Below are 21,282 nucleotides of genomic sequence, written 5' to 3' on the forward strand. Positions count from 1 at the left end.
GAGTCTTTTGTGATTCCATATGAATTTTAGGATTGCTTTTTCTAATTCTGTAAAGAATGTTATTGTATTATAGATTGCTTTAAGTAGTACAGACATTTTAAGGAATAAAAAAATTCTACCCTGTTTTATATGTTTAGTTCATAACCTGCAACTTTACTGAAGTGGTTTATCAATTTATCAATTCTAACAGCTAAGTTATTATTTCATAAACTTATGCCAATGTGAAGGACAAGAAATTTTCCCCATAAAAGTGATTAAAAATTTCTAGAGTTTTATAAATATAAGCACATGGCATTCTTTAAACACCAGAGACTTAATTATTGTTTGATTAACTAAGATGAGTCAACTTAAAGTGAGCCACAATGAATTGAAGGGCCCACATTAAAAACTTAAGTCTCAGCAAGTCCATCTCCAGCCACCAGCAGGTTAACTGTTTTCCTATCTACCCTCCTGTCACTAATAACTAGAGCATAGGACTAAATATAAAAAACCCTTTTTTTCAAGCTTGAGACAACAAGAAGCACAGAACTCTGTTTTCGGAAAGGGAGGGAAAAAAGAAAGACGAGCCCTGTGCTAGTCCAGGATTTCTGTCTCGAGGCAACTATATGACCATTTTCACAGCGAGCTGGAAATCAGACAAAGCCCGATGTTCTCAGTGAGTTGAGTAGATTGACATCAGAAGTTCAGGAAGGCCAAGGCAGATAAAATCTGCAAGGCACACCAATGAGAAGAAGAGTTCCAAATCTGAGTAACGGTAACTTCAAGCCTTCATTAGATATCAATTTGCAGGCAGCATGGGTGAAGCTCAAATGTTTTTTTCTGAACTCAATGTTACGTCCAGGAAAAAACAATCCAGGGAATTATAACCTGAAATATCGCAAAGAGATGGAAACTTTTGAAATTCTCACTATTCAGAGTGAATAGACACTGCTATATGCACTCACTCAAGACCCCTCAAAAATCACAACTCAGTAGTGTACCTCATCTAATCCAATAGGAAACTAATTTATTTGCCTTCTCTGGAAGCCAAAAACAAGCCTGAAAAGGATCACACTGCCTCCAAGAACAAAGTCCAATACTCTTGAAAGGATCTTAAAAAAAATCAATACTTCATAATACAAATCATATCAAACATCCAATTAAAAAAAGAAACTACACATGAGAATAGTAGGAAATGTGGATGAAAATGAGGAGAAAAATCAACAGATCAGTCATTAATGTATCATAACATAACAATACAGTTAAAAACAGCCAGTGCTCACAAACTAGACATCCTATATGAAACAAAAAGCTTACAAGGCACAGCAAAACTGACTTGAAAGTAGATCATCAGTTTGGCGGTTTTCTTTAAGGATAAACATATTCAACTCAGCAATTCTACTCAGGAATTCACCCAAGAGAAATTAAATATCTGTCTGCACAAAGACTCATCTCTGAACCTTTATCACTATTGTATTCATAATAGCTAAAATCAAACAATTCAAATAGTATCATCAGTGATGAACTAAACAAATGGCGACATCAATGTAATAAAATACTATACAGCAAAAAAAGAGATGAAATTACTAGTACAGAAACATGAATGTGTTTCAAAACATATTGAGTAAAAGAAGCTCAATTCAAAGAGTACATATTGTATGGTTCCATTTATGAAAAAATTCTAGAAATGAAATTTACAGTGACACAAAACATCTGTGGCTGCCTAGGCCCAGGTTGAAGATTAACTTGGAAGGGGCCTAAGTGCAGGTTTTCAATTAGTGGAAGTGTCTGATATCTAACTATGACAGAACAGGTTGCATGAGACTATAAAGGTGTGTCAAAACTCAAACTATACACAATAAAATGTACCTGTAAATTAATTTTTTAAAAAGATTTTTGCTGAGTTTAGTGCTAAATTTAGGACCACTATTTGGATCAAGTTCTCTCATTATTCTGCATACCTTTATTCTCCAGTTGTCCCCAACATCTTCTTTAATTCGGCTTAACCAAGATTCATTGAACCAAGCTACATCACTAAAACAAAAATGAAAATGCTAAATATTAAAACATTTTTATATGTGAAAAATACCAAACTGAATAAAGTCACTTTATACTTTATAGCTTATCCTTAACAGGAGTAAAAGAAATACTACTTAGATGAACCCAATGAATTTTTCATGATTACTAAGGATTTACCTTGGAATATCTCATATTAAATTATAAAGTCATTAATGCCTTCTATTTAACAAACATTTATACAAATATAAATATTTATATAATATATAATATAAATATTTAATACTGGCATACTGCTAGCAAAAAGATGTGGAAATTCCAATTCTTGGAGGTAAAAAAGACCAATATTTTAATGAGTGTCTACTATATATTAAGCAATGTGCTTCCTGTTTTTCTATGTTACTTCATTTAAACATCATAGTACCTTGGCAAAGGACTGATCATTATCCTCAATCTTACTACCCAAGGAATAGAAGACAGGAGAAGCTAAATAATTTGCCCTGAGTGACCAAAATAAATCTATTTGAGTAGAATCAATTTAACTGGGAAATCTACAAAGCTAAGTTTAGATTTAACTAGTAAAGTCTTTTGTTGATGTTGAAGGTCAAAAAAAAAAAAAAAAGAATCACTAGATGTAATTTTTGTGTAATTAATAAGGATTTTTAATGGGAAAATGAAAGAGTTCCTATCCATTGGTTCATGCACCAAATGCCAAAAACATCTGGGGGTGAGCCAGACCAAAGCCAGGAACCAGAAACTCAATCTGGGTCCTCCACATGGGCAGCAGATACTGAACCACCTGAACCAGTACCTCTGCTTTCCAGGATGTGCGTTACAAGTAGCTGGAATGGGGGCGGAACCAGGACTTGAACCCAGGCGCTCCAACATGAGGTGCAGATGTCTGTTTCCTCAATAAGGTTTCAAGGAACAATATTTAACTATATATTGTGAATTATATCAATGTATTATATCCTATATGTTTGCATGCTTGCTCTGTGTAAGGAATTGAGCAAGATTAATGTAAAGATGAATCGTTTTTTATTTTAATAACAGAGAACCACCCATTAAATGAATAAAGTAAAAGGAACAATGACACTCAAGAATGCGCTAAAAATCATAAAATTGCAGAGTATTAGTGTTAGAGGATGTCTTATTTTATAGATAAGCTAACTAAAGTGGGAGGGGGAGATCTTTTCCAAGATCGTATCTTGAATTTTAAAATAATAAAACTGGAACGATAACACAGCACCTAGATTTGTCAGGCTATCATCCGCCTCAGATGTTCTAATACAGAAGACACTACTCTGGTTAAGGTAACTAAAAAATGCCTTCATAATTTCCAATTCATTTATTTTGAACTTTACAACCATTTTCTCTTGAGCAAATTAAAGTTGATTGTGCTCAACTTCTCCCAGAAAAGGGTACAATAATCAAAACCATTTAGCTTGATGTAAAAATAATGTGCTGCTAAACAACTGTGTACCAGAAATGACAGCATTGATTTAACTAACGATTCAAAACTGTCAAAGGAAATTGACCTCCCTTTTACGTCAGACTAAGTAGTGGAAAGTCCTGAACAAAAGTGTGTCAGGTGACATGATTAATTCCATGTGTCACCAGGGCTAGGCCACAGTACCCAGATACTTGGTCCCACACCTATGGATGTTGCTGTCAAGCTCATTTTTAGAAAAGACGCACACTTACACCAGGACACTGAGTAAAGCTGAGTCCTTCTGTAGAGTGGGGGTCTCCTCCAAAGCTGCAGGCCTTTCCAAACACAGGGCCAACTGTGAGCTGTCAGCCCTCCAGCCACGGCTGCTCAGCTCTGCTGGGTTTGAACTTGCTACCCTCTAACACTGCAGGAGCCATTCCGTGTGCGTGTGCATGTGTGCACGTTTGTTTCTTTTTTGCTGGAGGACCCTGACTTCTACACCAGTCTTCTGGTCATAAAAGACTACGTATATGACTATGTCTGTAATTACCTTCAGAAACTGGATCTAATCTATTCCCTCACCCAGTTTTTCTGAGATAATGCCTCTTTTTTTATCTTGCATTTTTCCTTGTCTTCTTTCTGTCCCAAATCAACCTTAGCCCTGAGAAATACTTTATAACTTCTTGATGAGAATGTATGCCCTGTTTTTGTTTTTCTTATAAACAGAATCAACCTTCTCAAACAATTATGATGACAGTCAATGTTTCCCACTATTAAACTTGATATTCAATTCAGAAATCTCTGGGCATATCTTTTCTCTTTTGTACTGCCATATCTACATGCCTGAACTAGACACTTGACCTCTATTTTTCAGAATGTCAATGACATTCACAGAATATCAAGCAAGAAGAGGAACACAGGACTAATAAATATGGCCCAATTATATTTTTAAAATAAATTTTTTATCTTTTAGAATATTTATTTATGCGTGCATCAGCAGGGAGCTGGACTGCAAGTGGAGTAGCTGGGACTCAAACCAGCATCCTTATAAGATACTAGTGCTGCAAGCGGCGACTTAATCTGTTACACCAAAATGCCAGTTCCCCAATTATTTCCCAATAAAGCTAAAAAACACTACATGACTATGTTTTCAATTCCATCCGTGGTGTTTATTTTTAACAATTTTACCAACTACATTCCCTGAATAACTAATACCTACTGGTTACTAGAAACAACACAGCTGTGTTGTTTCAATGGACACCTTGAGACTATTCTTAGTAATCAAAAATACTTCTTTGCCAAACACATAAAACTGTGATCTGTACTTTGGATATGCACATCTGGACTTTAATTTTTATTAATGTTCTTAAGTAAAAGCCTATCAGGAGGGGTTCAATATATGGATTTTTTTTTTAAAGATTTATTTATTTAGTTGAAAGTCAGAGCTACAAAGAGAGAAGGAGAGACAGAGACAGAGACAGAGAGAGGTCTTTCATCCTCTGGTCCACTCCCCAACCGGCCGCAACGGCTGGAGCTGTGCAGATCCTAAGCCAGAAGTCAGAAACTTCCTCGGGTTCTCCCACATGGGTGCAGGGGCCCAAGCACTTGGACCATCTTCTACTGCTTTCCCAGGCTACAGCAGAGAGCTGGATGGGAAGTGGAGCAGCCGGGACTCAAACCAGCACCCATATGGGATGCCGGCACTTCAGGTGGTGGCTCCACTTGCTACGCCACAGCAACGGCCCCAGAATATGGATTTTAATGATGACAGCTGACCGAGAGCAGTGGCTTTGGAATCAGACCAAGTTGATAATAGGTCCCCGGCTTTGCTATTTACTCATTATTTGACTTTCTGAAAGCATTATCACTGCTCTACAACTCTGTCTCTGTGTATAAATTAAGGGTAACAATAACATCTACCTAATAGAGTAACAGAGATTAAATGAAATGACATCTGTGGGGTACACAACTATGTCTGACATTTAGTAAATATTCACATACTAAATAATCATAGTTTATCATTTTAAATATTCACATATCTGCTCAACAAATAAACAAGGAAACTTATGATGCTTGAGGTATCTGAATATTCAATCTTCTGTCTCGCTCTTCTTCCCCTTGTTAAAAGCAAAAAATCTAGCCCAAAACAACAGAAACAAGTATAGACATTATCTGGTGCTTAAAACGACCAAGCTGTCTTTTGGGGAAGTGGCATGCACTATTTAGAGCTGCTGTGGGTTGAATCTCATCCCCCCAAAAGTCCAAACCCATGGTCTCTTTGAATGTGATCTTATTTGGGAACAGGGTCTTCAGATCTAATCAAAGTAAAATGAATTCGTACTGAATTTGGATGGCTCTACCCCAATGCCTCTGATGCCCTTATGTAAGAGAAGAGACGTAGTTACAAATACAGAGGCCAGAAGGCCTCATTAGAACAGAGACAGATCTGAGTTGCACTGCACAAACAATGGAAAGCCCGGGCTACCAGCAGCAGGAGATGGAAAGGAGGCGTCCTTTCCTAGGAGCTCTGGAGGGAGCACAGGCCAATGTCCTGTGAGGGAATTTTTGCTGTTTCAGGCCCCCAAGTCTGGTACTTTTGTCAGGACAGCTCTGGAACCACTTGTTGCCCACCCACCATCTGTTTTTATAACAGCAGCTTCTCCATACATTTGAAAAGACAACTCCATATTATACATCCCAAGGTAATTGAGGAATTGTAGAACCCTAGCAACAACTCTGTGATTCATGTGTATGTCAGATAGTTTGGACACCACTTTCCCTAATTATTTAGAAGCCTATCTGCCTTCAGTAAACAAGGAAAGACTTATTGGTTACATTTTCCTAGTGCCTTAAAAAGTAGATTTTTCCCTTCTTAAATAACAACTTTTATGTGACTTGTCAGGATTCACCATTGCCCTATGCAATATTTTATAAACTGTAATATACAAAAAAGACTTTGAAATATTCAAAGAATTATGGTAAATCCTTTTAACAGTATGATGGCACTGATCCAATTAAGGGAAATTTTTTTTTTTTTATACAGAATACAAATAAAAGTTTATTATACAAAATTAAGGCGTTCATATTTCAGAGTTCACTAAGGCTAAAGAAAGACTACATTATTTTTTAAGTCCTTCACAAAAATCTCACTCCCTCCCATAATGTTACCAACACAAACACTATAAATAAAGCCATGTCCTTAAGAGGTGACCATCCCACACATTATTTCTTGGCATAGGTGATCTTCATGACATGGGATGGTGTGATCTTAAACCCTTGTAAAGCATCCCTGGCGGCTCCAGCCTGCCCATCATTTTCAAATTCAACGAAAGCAATGTCATGCCTCCCAGGTACCAAACGTACTTCCTTAAAACCAGGGAACTGATTAAACAGCATGGATAACATCATCTCATTAGTCTCTTCTGGTAAGTTATTAAGGAATAAAATATAGTTTGGAGGGTAATCAGGGACCTGAGGATTTGGTGTTGAATTTGCTTGGTTATTAGCTGAATTTGGTATTACCTGACCAGGCTTTTTGTTAGCAGCTGCTGCAGCCTGTTCCACAGTTTTGGCTTTCTTCTTTTCTTTTTTCTTTTCTTTGTCAGCAAATGTGCCACGCATCTTGGATATTATATCAGAATCTGTTTTTGCATACTGGATTCACATTGGTTTACCATAAAATGGAAATCCTTGTAACTGTCTCAAAGCATTTGTGGATGAGCCCAGTTCCTTAAAAATAACAAAGGCCTGCCCTCTCATCTTCATGGTCTTTAAAGCCACAATATCTACCACATGGCCAAACTGAGAAAATAGGGCATACAGGGATCTCTTCAATTCTTCTTTTTTAATTTTGTCATTCATATTATTAATATAAATTGTATGATTTGGTCTGATATCCATGTCTGAGTTAAAATGTTCAAATAGCCGGAGGCCTACGCCGTTCCCACGAGCCCAATTAAGGGAAAATTTTTAAGTATCACTACTCAGGATTCAGATTTCCAACGAGCTTTAAAACTGGAAGAGTATTGAAAAGGAATGTAGGGGCCAGCCTTGTGGCACAGCAGTTAAGCTTCTGCTTGCAATGCTGGCATCCAACGTCAGAGTGCTGGTGCAAGTCCTGGATGCTCCACTTCTATGCAGCAGTTTGCTGATGCACCTGGGAAAGTAGTGGAGGATGGCCCAAGTGCTTGGGCTCCTGCCACCTACATGGGACACCCGTATAGAGTCATAGGCTCCTGACTGGCCTAGATAAGCCCTGGCAGTTGTGGCCATTTAGGGAGTGGATAAGATCTTTTCCTTTATCTCTGTCTGTCCCTCTGCCCTTAAAAATAAATAAATCTTTAAAAAAAAAAAAAGCAAAAGGAAAATATAAGTGGTCCTTAGATGGTAAGGAGGCTTCAATGCCCAAGAATGTGTATAAACAGTCTAATGCAGGAAAAAAGAGAGACTTGAGCCCAATTTTAAGCAACCAGTCATTTGTTTAATGAAGAAAAAAGGTTTAATGATTTGCTGCCTATTTTAATTTTCCTATGGAATAGCTAATGGAAGACAGTAAGAGACAAGAGAGGACAGAAAAAAGCAGAGAGTGGACAGGCAGCAACAGCAGAATCCAACAGATTGTAGAAAAATGAGTTAGCTAAAAGAAAGGAGCTGAGCTACAATCCACCCGACTGTATTTGAAACAACACGTACAGTGCTCAGTACAGATAAAAGAGTCACAGGCATCTCATCAGGGTGAAAACAAGTCTCTTTGATAGAGAGCAGTAATAGGCTACTAAAGCCCACCAAAACACAGAGAAATGACATCTTACATCCACATCAACCATAACGTGGCTGCATCTACACCAATACCTACAACACATCTCAATGAGATGACGGCAAGGTACACATTCTAATGACAAAAATCAATGACAAGTTTCCCAAGTCATCAAAAAACGACCATGTTCAAAATGCTTGACTTTGACCAATTAAATATAAAACCAATTAAAGTATAAATAAACATTTAAGAAAGATTTTTAAGAAAGCAGGGGAAGGGCTGGCATTGTCGTGTAACAGGTTAAGCTGCTGCCTATGACGCCAGCATCCCATATGGCATTAGGACAAGTGCCAGCCATTCCACTGCCAATCCAGTTCCTGCTGATGTATCCAGGAAAGCAGTGGAAGATGGCCCAAATGGTTGCTTGGGCCCCTGCACTCATTGAGAGATCTGGATGAAGCTCTGTTGTGGCCTTCTGGGGAGTAAAACTGCAGATGGAAGACCTCTTTCTGTCTCTCCTCATTTCTCTGTAACTGTGCCTTTCAAACATATAAGTAAATCTAAAAAAAAAAAAAAAAAAAAAAAAAAAAAAAAAAAAAGGCAGGGAAGTAAGGCATAAGGCATGCCGCCTACCCCAGAGGCAAACGGTGAAATCCGTTGATTGAAGGGTTAATCTCCACTTATTCATAAAAATCCAACTATTCAAATTAGGTTATCTGGAAGATTGCAAGTAACTGGCATTTTAATATAATTTTAAGTTGTTTTTCTAAGAATGGTACAGACTTTTTTAATCCTTCTACAGAGTTTTCAAGGGCAATCATGGCAAATATTCAAAGAAAATGATTAAATAAACAATCTCTAGCTATAAAACAATGAAGCAGATTAAAAAGAGATTCTGGTCCCAAAGTAAGCTACAATAAATCTAATTATTAATTTTGAATACAGATTAGTCTTGCTTGTCCTACTAAACATGTAACTCATATAATATACCACAACCCTAATCTTTGTACAATGCTTTGCAAATATTAGAAGCAATGTATTTAGGAGCTTTTGGTATAATTATATAAAGTGGGTCTACTAAAACAGAACTTTATTAGTTAAGGTTCCCCAGCATCTGTGACTGCAAATTTCACTCATTCACCATTTCACTATTGGTAGACTTACAAATTACTACTATTAGTCCAAAATAGATTTTAAAATTTAATATTTTTCCAAATCCAGTTATTTTATGCTTCAAGAACCTCTAAGATAAGAATTTCATGCACTGACACCTTCACATGGCAATATTACAACGGGGGTGAGGAACATCATAAGCAACTGGATCATTTATTTAACCTGGTTTTTTTTTCACGGTTGCTATGATCTTATGAACATACCCCGAACAAATTAATACGAAACCTCTTGAATAAGCATCCTAATCACTCAGTTAAAATGCACTTCTATGAACAAGCAAGGAATAATTAGGTGGTAAACTTTCTTTGTTCCTCAGTTGCAAGAATGCCTTAGTACCATATGTCAGGATAGTGCCACTGAATAGGATAAAGTTTCAATAACCCTTAGGATACAAGTCTAAGTTTTCTTCCTTGGTATTGGATTTGCAATTCTTTTCAAACCGAGTTAGACCAGCACTCACATTTGGTGAAGAACTTGTGCCATGGCAACTCCATTAGTCAGCTGTTTCACATCTTGACAAGGTGAGGCAGTCTTGAATGTCTGCAGCTGAAATGACACAAAGCAAATAACCTGAATGCTTCTTGGTTTTTTTTTAGAAATTTTTATTTATTTATTTATTTATTTATTTGACTGATAGACAGTGAAAGAGAGACAGAGAGAAAGGTCCTCCCCTCCGCTGGTTCACTCCCAAATGGCCACCACGGCCGTCACTGCGTCAATCCGAAGCCAGGTGCTTCCTCCTGGTCTCCCATGCGGGAGCAGGGGCCCAAGCACCCGGGCCATCCTCCACTGCCCTCCCGGCCACAGCAGAGCTGGACTGGAAGAGGAGCAACTGGGACAAGTACCAGTGCCCCAACCAGGACTAGAACCCGGCGCCCATACAGGATACCAGTGCCGCAGGCGGAGGATCAACCAAGTGAGCCACAGCGCCGGCCCCCTGAATGCTTCTTTATACCCACAGGGTAGCATTACCAGACAAACAAATGGAAAGCAACCAACACTGTTCTGTTTCCTTTAAATGCAGATCCTGCCAGACAAATGAAACTACACTAGCATGTGTCTATGGCTGTGAAATATTTTTATAAAAATTAAAACTAAACATTTCAAAGAATCATGCCTAAGCTAGAGCACATGGAGGCCATGTTTGAAGCAGTTCATAACTTCAGAATAATAAAAACCCCGGTGTGGAAATGCAGTTGCATTTTGTCTCTATTTAGAAGAACATTCACTAGTTAAAATTTCACTCACATTATTTGGTAGAAAAGCAAAGGTCAGTGAAGTCTAAAGTGCCTTATCCTATTCACTTTTAATTCCTTAGTTCAGCACTTAACTGCCTTAACCCAGTAAAATTCTCTCCCATCATAATTCATCTTTAATGGTTAAGACTCTACAAATCTGTCTCCATTATACTAATATAAGACCAAAGAATGACTAAATGTAGCCAAAATTACTTCTGAAATCCAGAGATACTTTATTGAACTCTAACACTGTATAGTACATATGCTATATACCATGGACTAGATGGGATTACAAAGGAAAATTACTAGATTTTTACCTTCAATCGAGTGGTGAGACAAAAAAGACAATTTCTAGACAGAAAGTCTCATGTAAGTGTTGTGAATGTAATGGGCACAAAATATTCTGAAAATATTAGGAGAGTCAATGAATATAACTAGACTTTGCATTTTGTAAACACTTCTTGGTGGATTCCTGGATGGAAGGTCTTGAGGGAGGACCAGCATACTTTCTAAGAAAGGACTGGGGGAAGAAAGCTTCAGAAAACATGAAAGTGACAAAAGCACAGACCCATCAGAAGAGATGGTATGTTTATCGAATATGCAGTTCAGTGTTTTTGGATTTGCAATGTAAAGTCTGGGGAAGGGGCGACAGTAAAGGGTATTAAGTGTACAGGCAGGGATCAGGGAGCTGGAGTTCCATAATAAGCCTGGACAACTTTAATCCTTAACAGCATCAGTGTATAATGGGAAACAGGGGAACAGTTTCTATCTCACAAGTCGGTTGGGAGCATTGATGCAATAGCATGCACATCAGGTCAGCGCCTGGCATACGGTGTCAGATCCAGAGTTGTGAGCACACTAGCTAACAAGATTCGTTAGCTAGGGTTTCTCAAAGTGTGGCATGGAGAAAAAACATGTAACAGTCTCCAGACAAATCAGAAAACCCCCAAGTGATTCTTATGCACATCAATTTGGGGGAACCGCTGCTCTGGGTGATGAAAAATCATTACAGGGTAATACGGGAGAGAGTGATATCTTGCTTTATTTTGGGAGAGGAACAGTGACAGAGGAGCTTCATGCATGAGACAGGGAGACCAGGTAGAACGCTCCTGCGATGTTCACACTGGAAAAACAGACAGCTTAGAGGTGGTTAGCACCATGCTGACTGAGAGAACAAGATGAATTCAGGAATAATTAAAATACAAAATAAGAAAGGTTCTGCAGCTGGGTGGAGGTACAGGGAAGAGAAACCTCAGGATCACGGCATCTGTAACAGGAAAATAAACTGTCTCCTACTTTTCAACACTTCCACACGTTAACTTTAATGTGTAACTTAAAAGTTATGTTTAACTGTCACAACTTTTCTAACTTTTTTTCAAAATTCATGGCTTTAAAAAGACAATTTTAGAGGCACACGGTATTAGGCAAAATAACAACGATGCATACGGAGTTGCCTCTTTGCTGACTATGCTCTGGTTAAGATCAATGTCTCCTCCTCAGAGCCATGGAGAATGCAACGTCTTAGAAGTTCTTAAAACAGCTGCAAATTAGACAACAGAGAATGTCATTTTGCTTGGCAAAATTGAAAGGCTTTCTACTCAAGAACAGTGAATAAATTTTAAAAGCCCGGTGCAGGGAACTGGGCCAAATCAGAAGGACAAAAGCAAACATTCTTTCCCACTACTCTTCCCAGAGGTGGAGAAGCAGAAGTCTTTTTAGAGAGCGACCCAGACAGCCAGGGTTTCCTGAGGAGTCCATCATTAAACACAGGTATCTTGCAAGTTATCCTGCTACTTTCTTCTTTATTTTCAAATAAGGAAAAATACAAAATTGGGGAGATGCTGTTCCTCAACTGTTTCATTACAAATGTCACAGGAATCAAGGAAGAAAGGGGTTTCACATCTGATAGCTAACAAAAAACTCAATCCTGGTTCAACTTTCTCTAGATAGTTTCCTTTCTAGCTCCTCATTTCAGAGACAAGCACTGAGTTTTAAAACCTTTGGAGAAACATCTTTAGAGTGAACATTTGACGGGGCATTCATTTGCCACGAAGGTAAAGCTGCCACTTGGGATGCCCACATCCCACATAAAAGTGCCCGGCTTTGACTGCAGGCTGCCCATTCCAACTTGCTGCCAATGTGCACCCTGGGAGGCAGCAGATGACAACCATGGGCCCATCCAACACATGTGGGAGATCCGGATTGAGTGTGGCCTTCTAGCTTCAGCCTGGCCCAAACCCAGCCACTATGGGCTTTTGAGGAGTGAACTGCAGATGCAGAGCTCTCTGTCTGTATGTCTCTCTCTCTCTTTCAAAGAAATAAAAAATTTAAAAAAAAAAATTCAGCCTTTAACAATTTTCTTAATTTGAGTATATATTTGTTAATATGCTTTCCTTCATCTGCTTATCAAATTCAGAGAATGCAGGAACCAAGAAACTGACTAAAAAATATATGGCCCAACGCTGTAATTTTAATGTCCAAAGTCCCAAGATACCAATACACTCCCAGTGTTACAGAACTAACAGGAAGAATTAAATCCATCTTCATACAGAGGTCAGTATTGTGGTGCAATAGATGAGGCCACCACTTGGGATGCCTACATCCCATATCAGAGTGCCTGGGATCAAGTCCTGGATCCTCTTCTTCTAATTCAGCTTCCTGCTAATGCATCCATGGAGACAGCAGATGGTGACTCAAGTGTTTAGACCCCTGACACCTACATGAGTGGCCCAGAAGAACTTCAGGGCTCCGGGTTTTGGCCTGGCCCCACCCTGGCTGTTGTGGATATTTGGGGGAGTAAAACAGCCAGTGGAAGATCTCTTTCTCTCTTTCAGGTAGGTAAAAACAAATAGACACTATAAGAAATTTATCTTCAAATATTTCATCATACAATCCCTGTCCTGTAAATGATGGACATTTTTATTCTTTAACCACGAATTATCTAAGGAGCAGTACAACATTCTTTTTATTTTTTTTTTTAAGATTTATTTATTTGAAAGACAGGGTTACAGAGAGGCAGAGACAGAGAAAGAGAGAAAGAGAGGTCTTCCATCCGCTAGTTCACTCCCCAAATGACCACAATGGCCGGAGCTGCGCCGATCCGAAGCCAGGAGCTTCTTCAGGGTCTTTCATGTGGGCGCAGGAGCCCAAGCACTTGGGCCATCATCTACTGCTTTCCCAGGCCGTAGTAGAGAGCTGGATTGGAAGTAGAGCAGCTGGAACTCAAACCAGTGCCCATATGGGATGCCAACACTGTAGGCGGCAGCTTTACCCACTACACCACTGCGCCAGCCCCCAGTACAACATTTCTAAGAACTAATTATGTTAATAAGAGTTCCAAATCATACAATACTTTTTTTAAAAAGTGCTAAAAGATGTAGTCCTCTACCTAACCAAGATTTCTTGGCAATTTCTCTTTCTTTTAATGTTGACTCCTTTTCCTCCTGGTACTGAAAGAATGGAGTTACAACCAAAACTGTCTTCTCATCTCCATTATTTGGCCCCAAAATTTGAAATCTTAGATCTCCTACATCTCTTCAACACATAAAATATGTTAGGGAGCATATTAATGGGCCAAGGATAAGCTGACAACTATATATCATGTCCCATCACCTCCCTTTAGTTGACAAAGGAGATCATCAGTACAGCCAGTGGTTCTTCTGTTTAGAAAATTCACTCCCTTCTCATTTCTACTTGCTGAAATCCATCAATCGTGTGAGTCAGTTAAAAATTCACTCCCAGGTTTCTATAAGGACTTACAGTTATATGATATTAATGGTAAAACACTAGACTGAGGGTCAACACCAAGCAATGGTCTTTCGTATCTCCACTCTGATTCATTGCCGTATCAGAGATCCTGGTTAGTGTTCTCCATCGTAGAGACAGAGTAGAAAATAGGTCAGGCAGGGCCCTGATCCAAGCAGCAAACTGAATAGCCTCAGAAAGTGTAAAGTGTTCCAGACATGACAGAAGGAGGCTGACAGAAGGCAGCTGGGATGGGGTGAGGAACAGGTAGGTAGGTCCCTACTCCAGAAAGAGCAACCAGAGTCCAGCAGAGGCAACAGCAGACTCAGGACCAGAATGGTCGGATGCAAGTAGCCACCGGAAGAACTAAAAGCAGAATATTTTAGGTGGAAGGAAGAGAAGTTAGAAAATACCAAGGGTATTTTTAAAAGCTTAGCTTTTTCAAGGAAAAATAAGTAAGTGCAGCATGGTGGGCATAAGGAATGCGACGTGAAGTGAATTTGGAGAAAGTTGGATATGTGAGGTAAGGTCAAACGTTTAGCAGTTAGCAATGGAAAAACAAATAAACATAATGTTCAGTGGAAATCATCTAAAGAAGTAAAGCCAAGAGACAGGTGCCTGGGAACCAACACAGACAAGAATTTCATGAAGGAACCATCCAGTAAGAGAACAATATGTTAGACGGGATTTAGGAAACTGGTAATGAAGTGAATGACTCTGAAAAAGAATCAGGAGTGAACGCGAGTTAAGGAAGTACAAAGCACTATGAAAAACTCAAGAAACTTCACTGTGGCGGGGCAGGGAAACACTGTGGTTTTAATATGAAATGGTAGCTACTTGTTCTTTTTTTTTTAATGTAATGATTTTTTTATTTTATTTATTTTTTAGAAAATTTTAATAAACATAAATTTTGAAAGTACAACTTCTGGATTATAGCATTTTCCCCCCATAACCACCCTCCCACCAGCAAACCATCCCATCTCCTACTCCCTTTCCCATTCCATTCTTCATTTAGATTCATTTTTAATTATCTTTATATACATAAGATCAACTTGGTATATACTAAGTAAAGATTTCAACAGTTTGCACCCACACAGATACACAAAGTATAAAGCACTGTTTGAAGATTAGTTTTACCATTAATTCTCATAGCACAACATATTAAGGACAGAGATCCTACATGGCGAGTAAGTGCACACTGACTCCTGTTGTTGACTTATACTTGCTCTTTTTTTAAATGAGGATGATTTGAGTAAGTATATATGTAGAAAGGACAGAGACAGTGGAGTAAAAGAAGTTACCTATACAGATAGGGAATAAAATGATAGAGCAACGCTCTAGAAAAGACAGAAGAGATGGACTCTTTAAAGCCAGTGCCAAAGACAAGGTGGCCGTTTGTCCGAGGAGAAAAGCATCGCTAACACAGTACCTATGAAACTGCCAAGAGGAATGGGAGAGGCACTGCCTGCTTATTCTTACTCACAAGGCTGGACCATGTTAGGGGAAAGGCTGCGTTGGTCAACAGCAGCACTAGCAGAGGCAGCAGCCTGCAAGGTCAATTTTCTCCCCGGTGCACAGTGCCCGCAGAGAGGGCTAGAGATTACCATCTGTCCCTGTATCTGTAATTCCTTGTCATTCGGTTCATAACGTTTATGCTGGCTTTAAGGAATTTTACCTTGCATTTTAATTATACACAACTCTGCCTACCACTGCTATTAAAACCGACGTATCTTCCTCACAGCTTAGCATAAGGTAGAAGTCAATAAAGAAGCAGTGAAAGAACGGACACCAAAACACAACATGTAAACATACTGAACAGAATTCAATACCCTGTGCTTCTCCACATCCTCACAGGTAAGTCACTGACATCATAAAGACTAAGTTTACTTCATCAGACGTTCAGAGCAACAATGTAACAGATTAGGATGCAGCCTTTAATTAGGCACTTATTTTATCAAAACAGATCATTAAAAATAACGCTGTCTTGTTTCACGATAGCATTAAAAAAAGCGTCTAAAGGCCAATAATTCTTTTAAACGAAAATACAGATGAAGTTAGCTAACTGCTTAATTCAGGCACTTTTAAACGAAAATACAGATGAAGTTAGCTAACTGCTTAATTCAGGCACTCTAGATTTCTGCATTCCACTTAAAGCAAAAGTTGTTTCCTTCCTTAGTATAAAAGTTTCTTTAAATCACGGTTATTTCAAGAGACTTCATATGCTCTCAGAATCCTCCCAGATGTTCCAGTCTTTGGAATTAGAAGCATTAGCAGATCACTGGGGCATCTCATCACCCCATGGCCACCTCCTGGTCTGGTCTGCTTACATTCCATTCTGCACACACTCCCTGCACACAGGGAAACAACTGGTTTGGGGACCAGCATCATCCACAGCACCTGTGGACCACCCCGCACCATCCTTGCCCAACACAGGTTAAGAACCACACCTGGATAACAACTCTCTGTTAGGCAACTCCAGAAGGTGAGATGTCACTTTGACTGAAATGCCGAAAAATCTGGGGACAGAGCTGCCTGGCCAAAGTCCAGCAGAACTGAACAAAAACACTTGACAGGAAAAATGTAAACAAAGACGCCAATTTCTTTTCTTTCCAGAAAACGCTGTCCTTTGGGGGCGGGGGGGGGGGAATAGAGAAGTGGCAATGAGAAAAAGGGAAAACAGACTCCCACTCCCAACACAGCGCTTTCTCCTCACAGGAAATCCGTGGGAACACCTCTTCTAAGCGACTTCTCCAAAATCGGATGTCTTAGTGTCCTGGAAGAGCAGCCATCCGATATTGGAAACAGCCAGCCCCCTCCTGGCCACCTGTGTCCAATCAGGGCAAGGTGGCAGCGGGTGCATGGCCAGGTCTCAGAGGTCTTCACTCCCAAGAGGCACAAAAGGTCCCTAACGGGAAGCCATCAAGCAGATGGAGGGCGAGGGAGTCAGCGGTCCGCAAAGTCCGGACTTCGGGCCGGGGCAGGCGGAGAAGAGGGGATGGGCGCGCGGCTCCTGCACAGCTGTTAAGGACACCATCTGGATCCCACGCTCCCCCTAGGCCCCCAGCCTCCACCTTCCGGCTCGCCCCCTGCATCCCCCGGCGCAGACCCCACGCGCACACACCTGCCCCGCGGCCCGCAGGTGGCACCCCGGCGTTCAAGGGCGCCGGGAGGCGGCTGCGCAGGTGGCCCCAGCTCCTCCGCGGGCTCACCTGGCGGGAGCCGGGCCCTCGCCGCTTCTCACTCACCCAGATCATGAGGCTGTCGCAGAGCGGCAGCTCGGGCTGCGGTGGCGGCTGCGTCTCCTCCATGGCTCGGGCCGCCGTCGACTCCGCCGCTGACAGCGACAGCTCCCGCCTACCCGCGCTCCTCCAGGAGCCCGCGTCGACGACCTGCTCACCCACCGCGGAAGCTCGCTCGCCAGGCCCCGCGCCGGCGCCGCTCACGCGCTAAGCCTCACGCTGCCGACGTCGCCGGCGTAACCCCCTCCTCACTGCCCCCGCCTCGCGCCCGCGTCCGCCCCCTCCCCTGTCTGGGCCCTGTCCGCGCCGCGCAGCACCTGGGCCCCGCCCCCGCCCCCCCTCCCCTCCCCGCCCCTCCGCCTGCCTCCTGCCCGCTCCCCACACCTCGCCCCGCCGCACTGAGTGACCTGTGCGCGCACCAGTCACAAAGAAGGTAGGTAGCCGGGCGGGGCGGGCGGGGCGGGCGGAGGCGGGAAGAGCGGGAATAGGTTGAGCGGGACGGGTTGCTGATTGGACGGGCCCTCGTGGGCTCCGGCCAATCAACGCGAGACAAGCCTGAGGCTCCGGGAGGGAGCTAGAGCGGGGGTGTGGAGGTTTGTGACCTGGCAGGTGCACTGAGGGCGGGGGCGGCGCGAGCCTGAGGTGGCCTGCGGGGGCGGCGAGCGCGCGTGCGCTGCGGGGCGTTGGCGGGGCTGAGGCTTCGCACCACTCCAGGTGGCAGTAGGGGCTGCAGGTCCCGGCGGGGTTCAGGTCTTTTCCCGCCTGTTGAGTCCCGGTAGTACAGCTCCTGGTTCTACCTGTGCAGGCCCACGCTCTGGTTCCATAACGTCTTCAGAAGTCCATCCTATCCGTGTGTTAAAACCCTTGAAGAAGGAAGAGCTGGTTTTCTCCCAAGTGCTTGCTGAATGTTTTAATTTAAAGGAGCGCCAAAGAAACGTTCCCAGGGACAAGGACATATGTAAATGCTACTAGGAGAGGTCTGCACGAGGTCCCGGAGAGCAGTACGTTGGCTTTAAATGGGACAAAAAGGACCGTTTTCAAGCAGACTGAAAAACGAAATGCTGTCAGTTTCAAAAACGTGGAACATATCAATATACTCATTTTCCTCCGGCAGCTGAGAATCCGTCTTTTCTGAGATGGTTGGGAGCGGAGGAGGTGGCGTAGAATAGGAAGCTCTCGGAGGCAATCAGATGGCTTGGGTTATTAAAATGGGTTAGAATATTCTTAGTCTTGCCGTTGGGTCCCATCACTGCAGTCATTCATAAACTCATCAATTCGTGCGCTGCGTGGAAACACAGCTGGCTCGTTTATCCTGCTGCGTTTGTATATTTAGACATAGATGTGTGACTCAAAGGCCCCCAAACGTAATGTCTCGTTCTAAAAATACAGGGTATGCATGTGTTACTGGCTGCCTCGACTCTGTTCCCAGAGTTTCTTAACCTGTTTGAAGTTACCTTATATTCCGGGCTCCGGGGACGATGATAATGCGACTTAGCGAAGGCTACAATATGTAGGAATTGAAGACCCGGTCTGAATCTTGACTTCATTGCCTTAAGCGTTCTCCTGAGGACCTCAACCTCTATGTTCCTAAAATCATTGTACCTAAAATGTAATCATAGATTATAAATATCATGTAAGTAGCGCGTGGTCAATTCTGCAAATTTGAGATACAATGATCATAGATATAAACATATGAGAGCTGCAGATGACAGAACTGTTCAAATTAAATAGTTGAGAAACTGGAGGGAGCAACTGCGTTAACCTGGATTCCTCGAGGAAGGACACCCCGTTCTCTTTATGATACTTGATCAGGGGGAAAATACCCGAACAACTTTTATCAAGGAATTCAGAAGAAAAAATGGCCAAAAAGCAAACAAATATGAAAAAGTTAGGCACAAAATATAAATTACTGAAATAGTAAAAAGATAATGTTAAGAAGAGTGAAGTGTATTTCCATAGGCAACTGCAGCAAGTATTTAGAAAAAAGAAAAAATTGGGCCAGTGCTAATCCTCCGCCTGCGGCACCGGCACCCAGGTTCTAGTTCTGGTTGGGGCGCCGGATTTCGTCCCGGTTGCTCCTCTTCCAGTCCAGGTCTGTGCTGTGGCCCGGGAGTACAGTGGAGGATGGCCCAAATGCTTGGGCCCTGCACCCGCATGTGAGACCAGGAGGAAGCACCTGGCTCCTAGCTTCGGATCGGTGCACCGCGCAGACCGTGGTGGCCATTTTGGGGGTGAACCAATGGAAGGAAGACCTTTCTCTCTCTCTCTCTCTCTCTCTCTCTCTCTCTCTTTCTAATTAAAAACAAAAGTTGATTTTCTTGTATGTTTTTGTTCTTTTTTTCTTCACACAAATCAGTGAACTCTACTTAGTATAAGGTTAATCTTATAAGTATAAAAATTAGCTGAAAATTGATCTCTGAAAAATAAGAATGGGAAAGGAGGAAGAAGGCGGGAATATGGTTGGGAAGGAGGGATGGGGGAAGAAGCATCATGTTCCCAAGTCTGTATATGTCAAATGCATGACGTTGTATTCCTTAAGCAAAATAAATAAGAAAGTTGATATCTATGTTTGAAGAGTAAAATGGAACTGGTTTTTAAAATATATTTATTTATTTGAAAGGTAGAGTTAGAGAGAGAGACAGAGGCAGAAACAGAGAGAGGACTCTTCTGTCCTCTGGTTCACTCCCCTGATGGCCACAGTGGCTGGGGCTCAGCCAGACCAAAGCCAGGAGCTTCATCCCAGTCTCCCACATGGGTCCAGGGGCCCAAGCATTCAGGCCACCTTCTGCTGCTTTCCCAGGCACGTTAACAGGAGCAGGAGCTGATGTGGAGCAACTGGGACTCAAACTGGCGTCCATATGGGATGCCAGTGCCACAGGCGGAGGCTTAACTCACTGTGCCACAGCACCGGCCCCTGGAACTGATGTTTAAACAATGATTGTGGGGTTCTAACTTGTCAAAGTTGTTCTGAAAATTTTAAAAAGGGAGAGAATGATCTAACATGGGAAGCGAGATACACAGCAGACCCATAGAATGGCAGATGTCCTAAACAGCACTCTGGCCTCAGAATCAGCCCATAAGGCACGCAGATCTGGCCGAAAAGCCCATGAGAGTATTACAGGCATGGAAAGCCAAAACACTCTGAAAAAAAAAAAAAAAAACACCTACATGAAAGATCTCCGCGAGTGAGATCCCAGTGAAAAGAACAGGTCATCAAAGAAGGAGGTACCTTTCTCTGAAGGGAGGAGATAACTTCCACTTTGATTACGACCTTGTCTAAATATGATCAGAGTCAGTGAACTCAAAAGGCTTCCATAGCCTTGGCGACTCATGACAAGAGCCTAGGGTGATTACTGATGCCATAAACAAGAGTGTCAATTTGTTAAGTCAACAACAGGAGTCACTGTGCACTTACTCCTCATGTAGGATCTCTGTCCTTAATGTGCTGTACATTGAGATTTAATGCTATAACTAGTACTCAAACAGTATTTTTCACTTTGTGTTTCTGTGTGGGTGCAAACTGTTGAAATCTTTACTTAATATATGCTAAACTGATCTGTATATAAAGAGAATTGAAAATGAATCTTGATGTGAATGGAAGGGGGGAGGGAGAGGGAAAGGGGAGGGTTGTGGGTGGGAGGGAAGTTATGGGGGGGAGCCATTGTAATCCATATTCTGTACTTTGGAAATTTATATTCATTAAAT

The 21,282-nt window shown here is 41.6% G+C and overlaps 1 protein-coding gene and 1 pseudogene across 2 annotated transcripts in view; both read right to left on the minus strand.

Moving 5' to 3' along the window:
* HOOK1 (hook microtubule tethering protein 1) overlaps window positions 1–18,001 on the minus strand; it is a 61,288-nt gene extending 43,287 nt beyond the window's left edge. Inside the window, exons 1-4 of one of the 2 annotated variants that reach the window (XM_008265171.4) lie at window positions 17,985–18,001; window positions 17,548–17,727; window positions 9,817–9,902; window positions 1,941–2,013 (exon numbers count right to left, since the gene is read on the minus strand). In XM_008265171.4, the coding sequence (XP_008263393.1) occupies window positions 1,941–2,013; window positions 9,817–9,902; window positions 17,548–17,646 (258 nt within the window). In that variant the 5' untranslated portion in view covers window positions 17,647–17,727; window positions 17,985–18,001. Of the gene's footprint in view, window positions 1–1,940; window positions 2,014–9,816; window positions 9,903–17,547; window positions 17,892–17,984 lie in introns of those variants that run through there. The other variant, XM_002715582.5, reaches the window with a different exon arrangement.
* LOC138850642 (U2 small nuclear ribonucleoprotein B'' pseudogene) lies at window positions 6,514–7,373 on the minus strand (annotated as a pseudogene).
* Window positions 18,002–21,282: the final 3,281 nt, after the last annotated feature.

This window comes from Oryctolagus cuniculus, chromosome 7, assembly GCF_964237555.1.
Source record: "Oryctolagus cuniculus chromosome 7, mOryCun1.1, whole genome shotgun sequence".
Lineage (NCBI taxonomy): Eukaryota > Metazoa > Chordata > Mammalia > Lagomorpha > Leporidae > Oryctolagus > Oryctolagus cuniculus.